We start from the raw sequence: 21,307 nt of genomic DNA, 5'->3' as shown, positions 1-21,307 counted from the left end.
CTGACCTCGTGATCCGCCCGTCTCGGCCTCCCAAAGTGCTGGGATTACAGGCTTGAGCCACCGTGCCCGGCCCCCTTCCCTTCTTTCTTCCTTCTTTCTCTCTTTCTTTCTTCCTTGTTTTTTAGAGACAGGTTTTCACTCTGTTGCCCAGGTTGGAATGCAGTGGTATGATCATAGCTCACTATAACCTCAAATTTCTGGGTTCAAGGAATCCTTCCGCCTCACCCTCCCAAGTAGCTGAGACTACAAGTGAATGCCACCATACCTGGCTAATTTTTATTTTTATTTTTATTTTTTATAGAGATAGGGGTCTTGTGATGTTGCTCAGGATGGTGTCAAACTCCCAGGCTCAAGCAATCCTCCCACCTCAGCCTCCAAAGCTGGAATTACAGGCATGAACCACCGTGCTCAGCCAATATCCTTTCTTTCTTTCTTTAAATTCTAATTATTATTTATTTATTTATCTTTTTACCACTTCTGTAGAGGAAGAAAGAAGGATGACTCGCATCTACACCAACAGACACTGGGCCTTTATTGGCCACAGCTTCTTTCAGGACATCTTCTCTGCCATAAGGAAGTTCAGTGTACTTTGAACATGTGGCAGCACGATATTTTGAGTCATATTGACACTTCTGATCCTGCAAAAAGAAGTATAAATCAGATAAAGAAGTATACTTCAACTCCTTTGTAAATCACCAGTATCCTAAGCCTGGATTTTAAATATGTCTTCTTTCCTTTCTTTAACTTTTTCATGTGTCTAAGGCTCCTTCCTTTGCAAGTCTTCCAAATCCTGACAGTCCTGGGTTTCAGCAATAATGGAGGAAATACAGAACTATTCTATTCTTTCAAATTGTGAACATCCTCATACAGGCAAAACTTGCCAGGACAAGGTCCCCTCAGACTCTGAGGTGGACTGTAGGGAAATATTACATAGAGATAAAAACCTCTAGATGAGAGCTTTAAAATCTTTTTGATGCCTGCAAGATGATCTGCAGTTAAAATGATGGTATATAAAGACCATATAATATAGGAAACACAGTGTATTTCAAGTGGGAAAAGGAAAGTTACAAATTCATGTTTGTCATATATACAACTATGTTTTGTATTTATTTATATTATTTATTTTTTTGAGACAGGCTCTCCCTCCATTGTCCAGGCTGGAGTGCAGTGGCGCAATCATGGCTCACTGCAGTCTCCATTTCCTGGGCCAAGTGATTCTCCCATCTCAGCTTCCTAAGTAGCTGGAACTTCTACTCAGGTGTGCACCACCATGCCTGACTTTTTTTTTTATTTTTATTTTTAGTAGAGGGGAGGTCTCCCTATGTCGCACAGGCTGGTCTCAAACTCTTGAGCTCAAGCAACCCTCCCACCTCGACCTCCCAAAGTGCTGAGATTACAGGCATGAGCCACCACACCTGGCCAACTGTGTTTTTTAAGTGCTTAACAGGAAAATAACTTGAAAGAAATAAACCAAAATAATAGTGGTTAAGGTAGAAGGTTTTTGAGTGATATTTTTATATTTTTAAAATCTTCTGTAACATGGACACAATCCTTAGGCTATCGTTATATCAAAATGTATAATGAATTTGCGAGGAAGAGGAGGGTATTATTTAGCTTCTCAGTGGGTGGAAGAATGATATGGTTAATGATCTGAGAATAAGGTTGAGCATGGGAGGCTGCAGAAGAAAAAGTTTACAGAGAAGTAATTTTAAGGATAGTTTGCTTAAAATCTGTTTTGTTTAATTTTGAGACGGAGTCTTGCTCCATTGCCAAGGCTGGAGTACAGTGGTGTGATTTTGGCTCACTGCACCTCCGCCTCCTGAGTTCAAGTGATTCTCCTGCCTCAGCCTCCCAAGTAGCTGGGACCACAGGCATGCGCCACCATGCCCGGCTAATTTTTGTATTTTCGGTAGAGACAATGTTTTACCATATTGGCCAGGCTGGTCTCAAACTCCTGACCTCAGGTGATCCACCCACCTTGGCCTCCCAAAGTGCTGAGATTACAGTCGTGAGCCACTACTTCCAATCATTAAAATCTGTTTTTAAGCATGAGTGCTACTTGCTTATTTGTACTACTGATATATTAAGAAGAGTACTTCATCAGAAAGAGAACTCTTGAGAATTTAAGAATTCCTGCACAGGGTTCTCTCTCATACACAATACTGCTTCTCAAGCAATTGGCATGGTGGCAAGCCCAGTGCAGTCAGTCAGTGGATAACATGAGATCATGGGGCAGCACAAAAAGTTTGCTTGTGACACACCGTGGCTTTGTAGGGATAGGAAGCGTCTGAGTCGATGCCGTTGTTATCAATGATGTACTGGAAAGCCCTTGTCATGAAGCCACCATTGCAGCCTTGGTTTCCATATTTTTCAGTTGAGCAATCCACCAGGTTCTGGGCACTGAGAGACACCAGCTTTCCTGTTTTCAGCTTCAGCTGTGCTTCCAGGGCCCCCACAGCACTGAAAGCCCAGCAAGCACCACAAGAACCCTAAAACAGATACAAGGTCACAAACGCAAATCACAGAAAATCATTCGGAATGACTTCCATAACCCAAACTGGACAACGCTCAACTACATCAGCTCTGTCCCGAGTTCCCAGAAAGAGCTCCGCCACTACAGTTTCCTTCTGTCTTTAACAATGGGAATGAAGACTAAATACTTGATGGTTATCTAGGCAAGGTCCAACCTTGATAGAGATTTGCGGTCAACCAAGCTCAGAGCATAATGACCATATTCAAATATACTAAGAAACAATACTCACCGAGCATGTACCAAATTGCACCTATTTTCACCCATAAGTAAGGGAGATAGTTGCCTACAGTAATGAGATTTTGAGAGAAGCTAGGATGATTTCCTTGACCTAAAATACCCTTTCTCCTGTCAAATGATGCCTGAAACATAAGAAATTTAATCCTAGGTTGGCATTTTTCAAACCTTTGTTATCTTCAGAATTTTTTTGATCAAAAAATATTTTACAAGGAGGCATAAACAAACAAAAAAAGTCAAAGCTGATTTAGTTTTAAAAGGGGCAGGGTGTCCAGAGCCCCATCATAATTGTTCTCTTTCTCTCTCCTCCCCTCCTCCCACTTTGCTCTCCACCCAAAGGAAGGAAATTGACATTGCTTTTGATTGAAGCAAAATTGTTCATTAAAATGCAAGCACCCAGAGAAAGGAGTTCATTAATTTACTCAGAGTTAACATCTAAATATGTGGTTTACTGGGTCTTCTAAAGCTGTTATTTTAGAGAACCTCGGGTAAGAAATCCAAAACTAGTTGAAAGAAAAATATGTAGGTGGAAAAGAATAAGAGATTAGCAGTACCATTTACTTCTTTTTTGTTTGTTTGTTTTGAGACAGGGTTTCCCTCTGTCACTCAGACTGAAGTGCAGTGGTGCGATCATGGCTCACTGTAGCCTCAACCTCCCAGGCTCAAGCAATCCTCCCATCTCAGCCCCTCAAGTAGCTGGGACTACAGGAGTGCACCATGCCTGACTAATTTTTTTTTTTTTTTTTTTTTTTTTTTTTTTTTTGAGACGGAGTCTGGCTCTGTCGCCCAGGCTGGAGTGCGGTGGCTGGATCTCAGCTCACTGCAAGCTCCGCCTCCCGGGTTTACGCCATTCTCCTGCCTCCGCCTCCCAAGTAGCTGGGACTACAGGCGCCCACCTCGTCGCCCGGCTAGTTTTTTGTATTCTTTAGTAGAGACGGGGTTTCACCGTATTAGCCAGGATGGTCTCGATCTCCTGACCTTGTGATCCGCCCGTCTCGGCCTCCCAAAGTGCTGGGATTACAGGCTTGAGCCACCGCGCTCGGCCGCCTGACTAATTTTTATTTTTATTTTTTGTAGAGACAGGGCCTCACTATATTGCCTAGGTTGGTTTCTAACTCCTGGTCTCAAGCGATCCTCCTGCATCTGCCTCCCAAAGCACTGGAATCACAGACATGAGCCACTGTGCCTGGCCATCATTTACTTCCTAATAAATTTTTACTTTCTTCATTGATCACAAGCTGGGGTAGCTGCTCAGAATGCTCTGATTCCTCTCACTTACCCTGACCTCTATGGTGATACATGTGTTTTACCTCTAACTAATTTAGGATTTTTGCAATTTTTTAAAACAAGCAAACTAAAGGAAAATACAACAGCATGGGAACAACAATTTTACAAGGCACATATTTCATTTTCTAACGATGCAAGACTAACCATGAATTAACTTGAGTGGCACAATTTATAGATCACTCTAGCTCTAGTTCTTTCTTCTCCTTCAACTTTGAAATTCACAAGTGAAATGGAGAAACTTCCTGATCACCAGGGCTCTCTCACGCAACACTGCTTCTCAAGCAATTGGCTTACTGGAGAGTCTAGTGCAGTCAATGCATAGCATGAGCAATGAAAGTCTGTGTTAAACACCTATTTGCTTAGTTCAGTGTTTGTCTAAGTAGGTGGTTCTATGATCACTTAGAAAAGCACTGTGGAGGCTGACCACAAGGGCTCATGACTATAATCCCAGTACTTTGGGAGGCGGAAGTGGGAGGATCACTTGAGCTCAGAAGCTTAAGACCAGCTTGGGCAACATGGCAAAACCCATCTCTACTAAAATACAAAGGAAAAAAAAAAAAATAAGTGGGGTGTGGTGGTACGTGCCTATAGTCACTATGTAGGCTGAGGTGGGAGGATCACTTGAGCCCAAGAGGCAGAGGTTGCAGTGAGCCTAGATCGCACCACTGCAGTCCAGCCTGGGCAAAACAGAGGGAGACTCTGTCTCAAAAACAAAAAAACAAACAACAACAAAAAACAACGTTGTGGAGAATCCAGTTGTCCCTCAGTATCCACAAGGGATTGGTTCCAGGACCTCTGAGCATACCAAAAGTCAAGAATTTTCAAGCTCCTTATATAAATGACTGAGTATTTGCATATAATTTACACATCCTCCTATATGTGCTTTTTTTTTTTTTTTTTTTAAAGACAGGATCTCACTGTATGGCCCAGGCTGGAGTGCAGTGGCAAGATCTCAGCTCACTGCAACCTCTGTGTCCCAGGTTCAAGTGATTCCCCTGCCTCACCCTCCTGAGTAACTGGGATTACAGGCGTGTGCCACCGGGCCCAGCTAATTTTTGTATTTTTAGTGGAGATGAGGTTTCATCATGTTGGCCAGGCTGGTCTCAAACTCCTGGCCTCAGGTGATCTGCCCACCTCAGCCTCCCAAAGTAATGGTATTATGGGCGTGAGCACCTGGCCTATTTTTTTATCTTCACCTTTTTCTGGATATTTTTGATCCACTGTTGGTGGAATCTGCAGATATGGAACCTGTGGATATGAAGGACCAACTGTATAAATATAATATGTGATCCTTGCCCTTAAGGAACTTATAATTTAGTTGGGAAGACAAGAATAATGAAAATAATTAGAAAGTAACACGCGGGACTGTGAACATTCACTGTAAAATTCTGTAGCTAGACTAAGCATTTAAAGAGCTCTACCTAGGGTTCAGAGGCTTGGGATGGTAATACTCACTTGATATTTCACTTCAGTAACACACCCTTTCTCTCTCCAGTCCACAGAATCCGGCAATATCTGATTGGAGTTTGACTTATATGTGATATTTCTCTGCCACTGGCTGGGAACTCTCAGGGAACTCATCAAAGACATCACTTCTTCACTGGTCTACAAAGCAAATATACAGTCAGGCATCGTTTAATTCCTGGAATATGTTCTGAGAAATGCGTCGTTAGGTGATTTTGTCATTGTGCAAACACCATAGTGTCTGCTTACACAAACCTAGAGCATATCGGCTCCTACACACCTAGGCTGTATGGAAGGGCCTGTTGCTCCTAGACTACAAACCTGCACAGCATGGTACTGTACTGAAGGTTGTAGGCAATTGTAGAACAATATGAAGTACTTGTGTATCTAAATATATCTAAACATAGAAAAGATACAGTGAAAATACAGTATAAAAAGTAAAAATGGGGCCGGGCGCAATGGCTCAAGCCTGTAATCCCAGCACTTTGGGAGGCCGAGACGGGCGGATCACAAGGTCAGGAGATCGAGACCATCCTGGCTAACATGGTGAAACCCCGTCTCTACTAAAAAACACAAAAAACTAGCCGGGCGAGGTGGCAGGCGCCTGTAATCCCAGCTACTCGGGAGGCTGAGGCAGGAGAATGGCATAAACCCGGGAGGCGGAGCTTGCAGTGAGCTGAGATCGGGCCACTGCACTTCAGCCTGGGTGACAGAGGGAGACTCCGTCTCAAAAAAAAAAAAAAAAAAAAAAGTAAAAATGGGGGCTGGGCACAGTGGCTCACACCTGCAATCCCAGCACTTTGGGAGGCTGAGCTGTGCAGATCACCTGAGGTCAGGAGTTCGAGACCAGCCTGGCCAATGTGATGAAACCCCATCTATACTAAAAATACAGAAATTAGCTGGGCGTGGTGATGCATGCCTGTAACCCCAGCTATTCAGGAGGCTGAGGCAGGAGAATCACTTGAGCCTGGGAGGCAGAGGTCACAGTGAGCCAAGATCGTGCCACTGCACTCCAGCCTGGGCAACGGGTGAGACTCTATCTCAAAAAAAAAAAAAAAAAAAGGAAAAATGGTACTTCTATATAGGTTATTTACTATGAAAGGCCTGGAGTTGCTCTGGGTGAGTTAGTGAGTGAGTAGAGAGTGAATGTGAAGGCCCAGGACATTACTGTAGACTTTATAAACACAGTGTACTTAGGCTACATTAAATTTGTTAAAAATTTTTTCTTTCTTCAGTAATAAATTAACCTTAGTTTAATGCAACTTTTTTACTTAATGAACTTTTAATTTTTTAAATGTTTTGTCTTTTGTAGTAACACCTTAAAATACAAACACATTGTATAGCTGTATGAAAATATGTTCTTCTTTATTGCCTTCTTCTATAAGCTTTTTCTATTTTTAATTTTTTAAAAGTTTTTACTTTTAAAGTAAGTTGAATCCCTGAATAGACCAATAGCAGGCTCTGAAATTGAGGCAATAATTAATAGCCTACCAACCAAAAAAAGTCCAGGACCAGATGGATTCACAGCCAAATTCTACCAGAGGTACAAGGAGGAGCTGGTACCATTCCTTCTGAAACTATTTCAATCAATAGAAAAAGAGGGAATCCTCCCTAACTCATTTTATGAGGCCAACATCATCCTGATACCAAAGACTGGCAGATATACAACAAAAAAAGAGAATTTTAGACCAATATCCCTAATGAACATCGATGCAAAAATCCTCAATAAAATACTGGCAAACCGAATCCAGCAGCACATCAAAAAGCTTATCCACCATGATCAAGTGGGCTTCATCCCTGGGATGCAAGGCTGGTTCAACATTCGCAAATCAATAAATGTAATCCAGCATATAAACAGAACCAAAGACAAAAACCACCTGATTATCTCAATAGATGCAGAAAAGGCCTTTGACAAAATTCAACAGCCCTTCATGCTAAAAACTCTCAATAAATTCGGTATTGATGGAACGTATCTCAAAATAATAAGAGCTATTTATGACAAACCCACAGCCAATATCATACTGAATGGGCAAAAACTGGAAGCATTCCCTTTGAAAACTGGCACAAGACAGGGATGCCCTCTCTCACCGCTCCTATTCAACATAGTGTTGGAAGTTCTGGCTAGGGCAATCAGGCAAGAGAAAGAAATAAAGGGTATTCAGTTAGGAAAAGAAGAAGTCAAATTGTCCCTGTTTGCGGATGACATGATTGTATATTTAGAAAACCCCATTATCTCAGCCCAAAATCTCCTTAAGCTGATAAGCAACTTCAGCAAAGTCTCAGGATACAAAATCAATGTGCAAAAATCACAAGCATTCTTATACACCAGTAACAGACAAACAGAGCCAAATCATGAATGAACTCCCATTCACAATAACTTCAAAGAGAATAAAATACCTAGGAATCCAACTTACAAGGGATGTAAAGGACCTCTTCAAGGAGAACTACAAACCACTGCTCAGTGAAATAAAAGAGGACACAAACAAATGGAAAAACATACCATGTTCATGGATAGGAAGAATCAATATTGTGAAAATGGCCATACTGCCCAAGGTAATTTACAGATTCAATGCCATCCCCATTAAGCTACCAATGACTGTCTTCACAGAATTGGAAAAAACTGCTTTAAAGTTCATATGGAACCAAAAAAGACCCCGCATTGCCAAGACAATCCTAAGCCAAAAGAACAAAGCTGGAGGCATCACACTACCTGACTTCAAACTATACTACAAGGCTACAGTAACCAAAACAGCATGGTACTGGTGCCAAAACGGAGATATGGACCAATGGAACAGAAAGAGCCCTCAGAAATAATACCACACATCTACAGTCATCTGATCTTTGACAAACCTGACAAAAACAAGAAATGGGGAAAGGATTCCCTATTTAATAAATGGTGCTGGGAAAATTGGCTAGCCATAAGTAGAAAGCTGAAACTGGATCCTTTCCTTACTCCTTATACGAAAATTAATTCAAGATGGATTAGAGACTTAAATGTTAGACCTAAAACCATAAAAACCTTAGAAGAAAACCTAGGTAATACCATTCAGGACATAGGCATGGGCAAGGACTTCATGTCTAAAACACCAAAAGCAATGGCAACAAAAGCCAAAATTGACAAATGAGATCTAATTAAACTAAAGAGCTTCTGCACAGCAAAAGAAACTACCATCAGAGTGAACAGGCAACCTACAGAATAGGAGAAAATTTTTGCAAACTACTCATCTGACAAAAGGCTAATATCCAGAACCTATAAAGAACTCAATCAAATTTACAAGAAAAAAACAAACAACCCCATCAAAAAGTGGGCAAAGGATATGAACAGACACTTCTCAAAAGAAGACATTCATACAGCCAACAGATACATGAAAAAATGCTCATCATCACTCGCCATCAGAGAAATGCAAATCAAAACCACAATGAGATACCATCTCACACCAGTTAGAGTGGCAATCATTAAAAAATCAGGAAACAACAGGTGCTAGAGAGGATGTGGAGAAATAGGAACACTTTTACACTGTTGGTGGGACTGTAAACTAGTTCAACCATTGCAAAAAACAGTGTGGCGATTCCTCAAGGATCTAGAACTAGAAATACCATATGACCCAGCCATCCCATTACTGGGGATATACCCAAAGGATTATAAGTCATGCTGCTATAAAGACACATGCACACATATGTTTATTGTGGCAGTATTCACAATAGCAAAGACTTGGAATCAACCCAAATGTCCATCAGTGACAGACTGGATTAAGAAAACATGGCACATATACACCATGGAATACTATGCAGCCATAAAAAAGGATGAGTTCGTGTCCTTTGTAGGGACATGGATGCAGCTGGAAACCATCATTCTTAGCAAACTATCGCAAGAACAGAAAACCAAATACCGCATGTTCTCACTCATAGGTGGGAATTGAACAATGAGATCACTTGGACACAGGAAGGGGAGCATCACACACTGGGTCCTATTGTGGGGAGGGGGGAGGGGGGAGGGATAGCATTAGGAGATATACCTAATGTAAATGACGAGTTAATGGGTGCAGCACACCAACATGGCACATGTATACATATGTAACAAACCTGCACGTTGTGCACATGTACCCTAGAACTTAAAGTATAATAAAAATTTTTTTTAAAGTTTTTACACTTTTTTGTTAAAAACTAAAATACAAACACACACACACACACACACACACACACACACACACACACACACATATTAGCCTAGGCCTATACAAGGTCAGGATCATCAGTATCACTGCATTCCGTCTCCACCTCTTGTCCCACTGGAAGGTCTTCAGGGGCGATAACACTCATGGAGCTGTCATCTCCTCTGATAACAATGTTTTCTACTGGATACCTCCTGAAGGACCTGCCTGAGGCTGTTTTACAGTTAACTTTTTAAAACTGTAAGTAGGAGTACATTTTAAAATAACAATTAAAAGTATAGTATAGTAAGTACATAAACCAGTAACATAGCCATTTATTATTATTAAACATTTTGTACTGTGCAAAATTTTATGTGCTATACTTTTACACCACTGGCAGAGCAGTAGGTTTGTTTACAGCAGCATCACCACAGACAAGTGAGTAGTGTATCATGCTACATGGCTATGGTGGCTACAATATCACTAGCTAGGCAAGAGGAACTTTTCAGCTCCATTATAATCTTGAAGGACCACTAAGGTATATGTGGTCCATCAGTGGCCAAAATGTATATGACACATGACTATATACATATCTCTTTCACTTATATCCTTCTTTCTTTTCTTTTTTTTTTTTGTTTTTTGAGATGGAGTTTCACTCTTGTTGTCCAGGCTGGAGTGCAATGGTGTGACCTCGGATCACTGCAACCTTTGCCTCCTGGGTTCAAGTGATTCTCCTGCCTCAGCCTCCCAAGTAGCTGAGATTACAGGCACGTGCCACCACATCCAGCTAATTTTGTATTTTTAGTAGAGATGGGGTTTCTCTATGTTGGTTAGGCTGGTCTCAAACTCCCGACCTCAGGTCATCTGCCCATCTTAGCCTCACAAAGTGCTGGGATTACAGTCGTGAGCCACCGCACCCAGTTAATTTTGTATTTTTAGTAGAGACGGGGTTTCTCCATGTTGGTCAGGGTGGTCTTGAACTCCTGACCTCGTGATCTACCCACCTCGGCCTCCCAAAGTGCTGGATTACAGGCGTGAGTCACTGAGCCCAGCCTATTCTTCTTTCTAATATCCTAATAACTGTTACTGTGAATATATTTTAAAACTGACATGGAATAAAAAAACTGAGAAAAACCAGTAATAGTTGTGACCAACAGAGGTTCCATTAGGATCTGGTGGGGTGAATTATCTGGATTTGTTTAGTTTCACACTTCACACTAGCATCCCAGTTAGGCACCCTCATGGGGAAGGAGGAAAAGAGAATGGTAAAAACTAGAAGTTACAGGGAGGCAGATTTTTGTTTCAAAGCAAGGCAGAATTTTATAAAAGGGCTGTCTAAAAAGTGGACTAAACGGGTTTCCCATGTGAGAAAGAATTACAAAGAAGATTCCTGCATTTAAGAAGGAGTTTAGTCTACCTAGGGCGTTCCCTTCTTCACTTTGGCAACAGCGGTAAAGTTTTGTAGGACAGAACAGAATCTGAAAACCAATAGAGGATTATTTGTGAGATTAAATACCCACATGCTCTCATTAAGAAAGCAGATGGATCATACTAAATTGTCAATCTAGACTTAAATAAGTATGGCAACTTTCTAGAAAAGCCTTTCGATAGTCTTTAGGTAATACTTTCTAGAATTTATTTTAAAAAAAACAATGGTGGTCTGTAAGTTTAAAATTTCCTTTAAAGAAGTGATTTGTTAAAGAAACAAAGCAGTCAAAGTAGAACTAAGTAAGGAATTTCTGTACAAGTTCTTACATCCTTAAATTCTACTGTTTTCCAACTTTGTACTATACATTCCTTTGTTATTATTGTTTACCTTCAAATTGCTTTTGCGGAGACAGAAAGGAAATGATGTTTACCCAGACATGAAAGTGGGATTCCTTGTAATGTACCTACCATGTCTCCCAGGTGGTTCATGCCCAGATCATATGAGTGCATTCCCATTGAATGCTCCAGGTTATGAAGCATCACAAACTTTAGATTCTTTTCCCAGATGAGACGTCGTACTGCTTCTTCATTCTAAAACGTAATGAAGAAGAACATAGTCATACTGCATCCTGGACAAATAAGTGTTTGATGATGAAAATGGCATTTTTTTTTTTTTTTTAGATAGTCTCACTCTGTCACCCAAACTGGAGTCCAGTGGCACGATCTCAGCTCACTTCAACCTCAGATTCCTAGGTTCAAGTGATTCTCCTGCCTCACTGCTGAGTAGCTGGGATTACAGGCATGTGCCACCACGCCCAGCTAATTTTTGTATTTTTAGTAGAGACGGGGTTTTGTCATGTTGGCCAGGCTGGTCTCAAACTCCTGACCTCAGGGGATCTGCCTGCCTTGGCCTCCCAAAGTACTGGGATTACAGGTGTGAGCCACTGCACCGCCCGAAAATAGCATTTTTGAAGTATTCTACCAAATGTGGATCTGAGAGCATGCAAATACATAAATATATCCACTATAACTGCTAACTTCACATATTAATTCTTGCTCTTAACTGCTTTGATGGTGATATTATTTTATGATAAACATGAATTTCCTTCTCTTTTTAAAATTTACTATTATTATTATTATTATTTATTTATTTATTTATTTATTTTGACAGTCTTGCTCTGTCACTCAGGCTGGATGGAGTGCAGCGAAGTGGCGTGATTACCGCTCACTGTAGCCTTGACCTCTTGGGACCCAGCAATCTTCACACCTCAGCCTCCTGCATAGCTGGGATCACTGGTGTGTACCACTGCAGCCAGTTTTTTTTCTTTTAAAGACAGGGTCTTGCTCTGTTGCCCAGGCTGGAGTGCAGTGGTATGATCACAGCTCACTGCAGCCTCAAATTCTTGGGCTCAAACTATCCTCCCATCTCAGCTGCCCAGGTAGCTAGGACAGCAAGCATGCACCACCACAACCAGCATTATTTTTATTTTATTTTATTTTATATTTTATTTTATTTTATTATTTTATTTTATTGTAGAGACAGGCTGGTCTCAAACTCCTGGCCTTAAAGGATCGTCCCCCCTTGGCCTCCCAAAGTGCTGGGATTACAGGTGTGAACCATGCACCCAGCCATGATTTTCTCTTTCTTCTTCATGTTTTACAACTTCATTACATGTGTCTGGGTGTAGGTTTCTTTATTTACCTTCAGCTGTGTACTTTTGATTGGATGACTCAGGACCTTGTCTCCTATCTGGAAAATTCTCAATCAATGTCTCCACATATATTGCTTCTCCACCATTCCATCTAATTCTCTTCTTCAGAAACTCCTATCCGAAGTATTTTGGAGCCTCAAACTCTCTTTCATCTCTCTTACTTGCATTTTCTTATATTTTTCTTTTTATTTCTAGGTGCTGCATTCAGGGTGAATCCCTCAGTAGTATCTTTCAGATACTATCCAACTCTTTCCAGTCTGGAAATCCTTTTGATTTTTATTGCAATGACAATATTTTTTATTTCTAAGATTTCTAATTTATTTCTTGTCTATTAGTGTACATATTATTCCTTTATATATAGTCTTTTGAAAAGTTACTTTTGGTTCTATTATTTTAATTTTATTCACAGTGAATTTACAAGCTGACTGTCGATTTTCTTGTCCTTCAGGAGATTCATTTACATAGAATACAATGATGTAGAAGGCAAGGTGGATGGTGCCTCCTAGAATAGCTGAAGCCAGACTTGCTGGGTAGCAAGTCTGGATGCAGGTTTCTCCCCCTTGGAGCAAGGTTTTACTGTTACCCCAGTAATTGACATAATGGGCATGCATGATGGGCTTACTTCCAAACCACAAGATGAGAAGCAATGGTATAAAGACAAACAAATCTAAGTACAAGAAAGAAAAAAAAAAAAAAAAGAAGAAGTGCACTTTGAGATCAATTATAAAGGTAGGATACTAATCAAAAGTCAGGTTCATTCCTCCTGAGGGACTGCAATTATTAAACAGAGGGATAGCATTCATTTAATCAGATAATGGTGCTAATTACACATCTAACTCCAGTCAACCTTGAAATGAGGAACCTCTTCATAAAGGGTGTGGGTGAGGGTGAAATTCATCAGCACCAAGGAAACCGTATGATCATTTCAATAGATGCAGGAAAAGCATTTAACAGAATTCAACATCCTTTCATGACAAACATTCTCAACAAATTACATATAGAAGGAATGTTCCTCAACACAAATAGGCCATATATGGCAAGACTACAGCTAACACCATACTCAACTGGGTGAAAATTTAAAGGCAATTCTGCTAAGATCAGAAAAAGACAAGGGTACCCACTTTCACCATTTCTAGTCAATATAGTGCTGAAAATCCTAGCCAGAGCAACTGGCAAGAAAAATAAATACAAGGCCTCCAAATAAGAGAAGGAAGAAGTAAAATTGCCTTTGTTTGTTGATGACATGATCATACAGAAAGTCTTGGTCAGGTGTGGTGGCTCATGCCTATACTTTGGGAGGTTGAGGTGGGAGGATCGTGTGAATCCAGGAGTTCAACACCAGCCTGGACAACATGGCAAGACCCCATCTCTACAAAAACCAAAAATAGAAATTAACCAGGTGTGGTGCCATGTGCTTATAGTCCCAGTTACTTGGAAGGCTGAAGCAAGAGAATCACTTGAGCTGGGAGTTTGAGGCTGCAGTAAGCTATGATCACACCACTTTACTCCAACCTGGGTGACAGAGCAAGATCTCATCTCAAAAAAAAGGTTGGGCACGGTGGTTCATGCCTATAATCCCAGCACTTTGGGAGGCCAAGGTGAGTGGATCATGAGATCAGGAGTTCGAGACCAGCATGACCAACATGGTGAAACCATGTCTCTACTAAAAATACAAAAAGTATCTGGGTGTGGTGGCATGTGCCAGTAATCCCAGCTACTCAGGAGGCTGAGGCAGGAGAATCGCTTGAACCCAGGAGGCGGAGCTTGCAGTGAGCCGAGACTGCACCACTGCACTCCAGCCTGGGCGACAGAGCAAGAATCCATCTCAAAAAAAAAGAAAAAAAGAAAAAAAGAAAAAAAGAGGCCGGGCGCGGTGGCTCAAGCCTGTAATCCCAGCACTTTGGGAGGCCGAGACGGGCGGATCACGAGGTCAGGAGATCGAGACCATCCTGGCTAACACGGTGAAACCCCGTCTCTACTAAAAATACAAAAAATTAGCCGGGCGAGGTGGCGGGCGCCTGTGGTCCCAGCTACTCGGGAGGCTGAGGCAGGAGAATGGCGTGAACCCGGGAGGCGGAGCTTGCAGTGAGCTGAGATCCGGCCACTGCACTCCAGCCTGGGCGACAGAGCAAGACTCCGTCTCAAAAAAAAAAAAAAAAAAAAAAAAAAAAAAAAAAAAAAAGAAAAAAGAAAAAGAAAAAGAGAGAGAGAGAGAAAAGAAAGACTCCATCAAAAAACTATTAGAACTGATATATGAATTCAGTAAAGTTGTAGGACACACAGTCAACATACAAAAGTCAGTAGTGTTTTTATATACTTACAACTATTTGAAAAAGAAATTAGGAAAACAATTCTATTTACAATAGCATTTAAAACATACTTAGGAGTAAATTTAACCAAGGAGTTGAAATGTTATATGCTGAAAACTATAAAACATTGATGGAAGAAACTATAAAACATTGATGGAAGAAACTGAAGACAAAATAGGCTAGGCGCAGTGGCTCACGCCTGTAATCCCAGCACTTTGGGAGGCTGAGGTCAGGATCACCTAAGGTCAGGAGTTTGAGACCAGCCTGAACAACATGGAAAAACCCCAACTCTATTAAAAACACAAAATTAGCCGGGCATGGTGACGCATGCCTGTAATCCCAGCTACTCGGGAGGCTGAGGCAGGAGAATTGCTTGAACCTGGGAGGCAGAGGTTGCGGAGAGCCGAGATCATGTCATTGCACTCCAGCCTGGGCAACAAGAGCAAAATTCTGTCTCAAAAAAAAAAAAAAAAGAAAAGAAAAAGAAAAAGAAAGAAAGAAAGAAATTTAAGATACAATAAATAAATGGGAAGTGGGAAGATATTCCATGCTCAAGGATTGGAAGAATTAATATTGCTATAATGTTCATACTACTCAAAGCAAACTAGAAATTCAGTGCAATTTCTATCAAAATTCTAATGTTATTCTTAACAGAAATAGAAAAAACAATCCTCAAATTCATGTGGAACTACAAAAGTCCTTGAATAGTCAAAGCAATCTTTAGCAGGAGGAACAAAGCTGAAGGCATTACAAAATGCCTGGTTTCAAAATATATTACAAAACGGTAGTAATTTAAACAGCATAGTACTGACATAGAAACAGACACATTTACCAATAGAATAGGATATAGAGCCCAGAAATAACCTGCAATTTTATGGTCAATCGACTTTCAGCAAAGGTGCTAAGAACACACAATGGGGAAATGATAGTCTTTTTAATAAATAGCATTGGGAAAGCTGGCTATCCAAATGCAGAAAAATGAAATTGAACCCTTATGTCACCCCATATACAGTAATCAACTCAAAATGAATTAAAGCATAAACATAAGGCCTGAAACTACACAACTACTATAAGAAAATATAGGGGAAAACTCCACAACATTGGTCCAGGCAATGGTTTTTTGAATATGACCCCTAAAGGACAGGCAACAATAGCAAAAATAGACAAACAGGACTCCATCAAACTAAAAAGCTTTTGTACAATAAAGGAAACAATTAACAGAGTGAAAGGATAACTCATAGAATGGGAGAAAATATTTACAAATCATACATTTCATAAGGGGCTAATATCCCAAATATAGAAGGAACTCAAAGTAACCATCAAGAAAACAACCCTGTTTAAAAATGGGCAGAAGACCTGAATAGACATTTCTCAAAACAAGACACATACAAATGGCCAATAGATATATGAAAAAATGCTCAACATCACCAATCATCAGGGAAACGTAAAGTAAAACCACAATGAGATATCACCTCACATCTGTTAGAATGGCTATTATCATGATGAAAGATACGTGTTGGTGAGGATGTGGAGAAAAGGGAACCCTCATACACGCTAGTGGGAATGTAAAATTAATACAGTCATCTTGGAAAACAGTATGGAGATTCCTCAAAAAACTAAAAACATAATTACCATATCATCCAGCAATCTCACTTCTGGGTATATGACCCAAGGAAGCGCAATCAATATGTCAACGCGATAGCTGCACTTCCAGGTTCATTGTAGCATTATTCACAATAGTCACGATATGGAATCAACCTTATAAAGTGTCCATTAAAAGATGAATGGATAAAAAAGTGTGGTACATATTGTATTCCATGCATAATGGAATACCAATTAGCCTTAAGAAAAAAAAAAAAGGAAATTTTGTCATTTTCAACAACATGGATGGGTCTAGAGAACGTTATGCTAAGTGAAATAAGCCAGGCACAGAAAGACAAATACTGCATAATCTCATTTACGTGTGGACTCTAAAACAGTTGAACTCATAAAAATAGATAGTAGAAAATCATGCTGCTATAAAGACACATGCACACGTATGTTTATTGCGGCACTATTCACAATAGCAAAGACTTGGAATCAACCCAAATGTCCATCTGTGATAGACTGGATTAAGAAAATGTGGCACATATACACCATGGAATATTATGCAGCCATAAAAAAGGATGAGTCTGCGTCCTTTGTAGGGACATGGATGCAGCTGGAAACCATCATTCTTAGCAAACTATCACAAGAACAGAAAACCAAACACCGCATGTTCTCACTCATAGGTGGGAACTGAACAATGAGATCACTTGGACTCGGGAAGGGGAACATCACACATCGGGGCCTATCATGGGGAGGGGGGAGGGGGGAGGGATTGCATTGGGAGTTATACCTGATATAAATGACGAATTGATGGGTGCTGACGAGTTGATGGGTGCAGCACACCAACATGGCACAAGTATACATATGTAACAAACCTGCACGTTATGCACATGTACCCTAGAACTTAAACTATAATAATAAAAAAAAAAATAGAGCGAGTAGAGTGGTGGTTAGCAGAGGCTGGGAGGAGGGTAGACAGGGAAAGGGGAGATGTTAGGCAAAGAGTACAGAGTTTCATTTAGACAAGAAGAATACGTTCTCGCAATCTATTGCATAGCATGGTGGCTACTGATAATAGTAATAAAATGTATTTTGTATGTCGAAATTACTGAAAGGGTGGATTTTAAATGTTCTCATAACAAAGAAAGGATAAGTATATAAGGTGCTGAATATATTAATTAGCCTAATTTAATCATTCTGCAATGTATATTTGTATCATAACATCACATTATACTCCAAAATATACACAATTATTATTTAATTATAAATAAATAAAAATAAAACTTAGAGTGTATGACCTACTAAGAGTGTCATTTTTATACAAAATAATATGTCAAATAAAGAAATATATGATGCTAGCTTACAAACAGAAATATTACATAGTTACAGGACTTAGTTATTTAAAGCAGTAGGGTTAAGGTCTTAACATCAGCAAGCATGCTTTGAAATAAAAACAGAAGTACAAAATGGGAAGTGACAGTCAAGAAACAATATCAGGCCACACTAAGTGGGTAATAAGGCCTTTTTGCTCCTCAGCCATCCCAAATGTGGCCCTTCCTCAGGAGCTTGTGCTCATTTGCCCTTGGGCTGATAGCTTCACTCTATTATGTATTTTGCTTGCTCCCTGGCTTCCATCGATTCTCTGCTCAAATGGCACCCCTATCCGTGAGGCCTTTCCTAACCCTCCTGTCATATAGATGGACTTCTTACCACCACCACCCAGGGCCCTTCCTCCTCTCCATGCCTTCCGTTACTTTTATCTACAACATTTATCACCATCTAGCATACTACATATCTGCTTGTTTATTTTCTCATTTCCTGTCTCTCTCACTATAATAAAAGCTCCATAATAGGAATTTTGTTTTGATTCCTGCTGTATGGTACCAAGAATAGTATCTGGCAAGAAACAAGTACATAATATTTATTTATTTATTTTTGAGATGGAGTCTCAGTCTGTCGCCCAGGCTGGAGTGCAATGGTGCAATCTCGGCTCACTGCAACCTCTGCCTCCCCGGGTCAAGTGATTCTCTTGCCTCACTCAGCCTCTTGAGTAGCTGGGATTACAGGCGCCTACCACCACATCCAGCTAATTTTTGTATTTTTAGTAGAGACAGGGTTTTGCCATGTTGGCTAGGCTGGTCTCGAACTCTTGACCTCAGGTGATCTGCTCACCTTGGCCTCCCAAAGGGCTGGGATTACAGGCACAAGCCACCATGCCCAGCCTAAATATTTACTGAAAACATTGCCTGTAAGAACGCAATTTTGAGAGGTAGAAAACAGTACTCCTTTAAAAGCATATCATTCGAGCGGCAATCCAGTCTACCTTTTCCTTGTATTGTTTGCCATAGGTTTTCTTCCAGAGATGCCAGTGATGATCCAGGGTAGGATCTTTATGCAACTGCGCCACTGCAGAGGAGCACACCAAGAGCACACAAACCAGCCGTTTCATTCTGTGTAAGGAAAGGTAACATAGGAAGTGTTGCTATTAGCTGCATATGTTGTGACCATATTTTTTCATAAGAGAAAATAACAATGCAAAGTCTATCAAAGGGACAGACTATTTTTTTTTATTATTATACTTTAAGTTCTAGGGTACATGTGCACAACGTGCAGGTTTGTTACATATGTATACTTGTGTCATGTTGGTGTGCTGCACCCATCAACTCGTCAGCACCCATCAACTCATCATTTATATCAGGTATAATTCCCAATGCCATCCCTCCCCACTCCCCCGCCCCACAATAGGCCCCAGTGTGTGATGTTCCCCTTCCCGTGTCCAAGTGATCTCATTGTTCAATAGGGACAGACTATTATAAACAGAATTATACAGGAAAATTCCTGGGATATATAGTCACAGGGAATAGCTGCAGATTTATGCCTGAAATACTACTTCCAATGCTTAGTAGCACTTTAAAAAGTGATTTTCAGGAATTTCCCAATATCTGGTAAACCAAACACATCTAGGGGGGTTAGAAAACAGGGACTTTCCAGGATTTGCCAACAAATCTAATCAAAGGAAATCTCTTTCTCGCTCTCTCTCAAAAAAAAAAAAAAAAAATCATCCTTAAGAGAGGCAAACCTCTGAAAAATCAGTTTATCTCCTGAATTTTTGAATACATGAGCTCTTCTTAACTGACTTATTTAAATATCCACAGTCTTTACAGATAGTTAAAAGACAACTCTCATTCACATCTTTAGGTAGGTTATTTTCCTTTTTATCTTTTTTTTCCCCAATGATCAGACATCTGTTTCAAATGAGGCAATTAACTACTCTTTAAAATGCCACTTCTGTATTTAATTCAAGAGACTTCAACAGAAATTTAGCGACTAGCTCTCTCAAACTGGATTCTACTTTCTTTTCCGTTTCTTTTCAATTGAAAACATCTGGAATTTTAAACATGTAAACCTTTTAATTATATTCCAAAGAAAGCCACGTTTCAGCCTCAACTTAGATGCTTAGATGCTCAAGCAGACATTAACTTTTTAAAAATAGAGAAGCAGCAAATTGAACGACATGACTTTTTAGTCTACTTCCTGAAACCAAAGATTGAAAACCTAGCAGGCAGAACAAGTTACAAACACAAACAGAGTGTTTGAAGACCAAATGGGAGAAAAAGAACAAACAGTACATACGTGATAGAACCAGCAGGTGCTCCCACAGTAAGAATCCTTGAATTGATGGGCTCTCTTCTAAGATTTCAAAGCAGCAGGGAGATTTCAGTTCAATTGACTTTAAAAGAAATTGGAACTTGTCACATGAGGTATCCATAATGAGGAAGTGAACTTTCATTTCAGTTTCATTTAAAATCTAGCTAGTACAGTCACCTCTAGTCGTCTCCCTATGGTCTCGGGGACAAAGTGGATACAGTAAGCCATCAAGAAGAGCCCTTGTCTGAGCCCAGTGGCTCACGCCTATAATCCCAGCACTTTGGGAGGCTGAGGCGGGAGGATCACTTGAGGCCAGGAATTCAAGACCAACCTGGGCAATATAGCAAGATCCTGTTTCTGCAAAAAAAAATTTTTTAATTAGCTGGGCATGGTGGTGCATGCTTGTAGTCCCAGCTGAGAGGGAGAGTGAGTTGGAAGAATTGTTTCAGTCTAGGAGGACAAGGCTGCAGTGAGCCATGATTATACCACTGTGCTTCAGCCTGGATGACAGATCAAGACCCTATCTCAAAAAAAAAAGTCAAATTAAATTTTTAAAACACCAACTTTTACATGGAAAACAGTTATAAAGAGATTAAGATAAAGCTCCCCAAATCCCAGCTCCTTTTATGGTTTCCTAGGAAAACCTGCCTTACTGCTTTTAACACAACTCATTCATGATCTGATATTGTCTGATTCTCACTCACCCATTCCTTCGTTCATCAACTCAAAATGTCTTTATTAATATATACTATATGTATAGTTTAGTAATATGCATGTGTGTGTATGTGTTAGTATATTCATGGAAAAAAGAATACACTCAAATATATCCAATTGAGAATGGTTATCTGGGTGGAGTGGGAGCAAGATGAACTATCATCTTTTAAATTTGCATTTTCCTAATTACCAATGAGGTTGAGGATCTTTTCACACATTTATTGACTGTTTGAATTTTCT

At 40.2% G+C, this 21,307-nt stretch overlaps 1 protein-coding gene across 1 annotated transcript in view; it reads right to left on the bottom strand.

Annotated features, from left to right (window-relative positions):
* The window catches only part of CTSS (cathepsin S), a 38,919-nt gene extending 18,321 nt beyond the window's left edge, over positions 1-20,598 (bottom strand). Inside the window, exons 1-6 of the mRNA XM_010387247.2 lie at positions 20,339-20,598; positions 19,029-19,155; positions 11,566-11,688; positions 5,510-5,659; positions 2,262-2,489; positions 473-638 (exon numbers count right to left, since the gene is read on the bottom strand). Coding sequence (XP_010385549.1) covers positions 473-638; positions 2,262-2,489; positions 5,510-5,659; positions 11,566-11,688; positions 19,029-19,154 — 793 coding nt within the window. The 5' untranslated portion in view covers position 19,155; positions 20,339-20,598. The remainder of the gene's footprint in view (positions 1-472; positions 639-2,261; positions 2,490-5,509; positions 5,660-11,565; positions 11,689-19,028; positions 19,156-20,338) is intronic.
* Between the last annotated feature and the right edge of the window lie 709 nt (positions 20,599-21,307).

Source organism: Rhinopithecus roxellana, chromosome 8 (assembly GCF_007565055.1).
Source record: "Rhinopithecus roxellana isolate Shanxi Qingling chromosome 8, ASM756505v1, whole genome shotgun sequence".
NCBI classification, from domain to species: domain Eukaryota; kingdom Metazoa; phylum Chordata; class Mammalia; order Primates; family Cercopithecidae; genus Rhinopithecus; species Rhinopithecus roxellana.
This window is presented reverse-complemented; position numbering and strand designations above follow the sequence as displayed.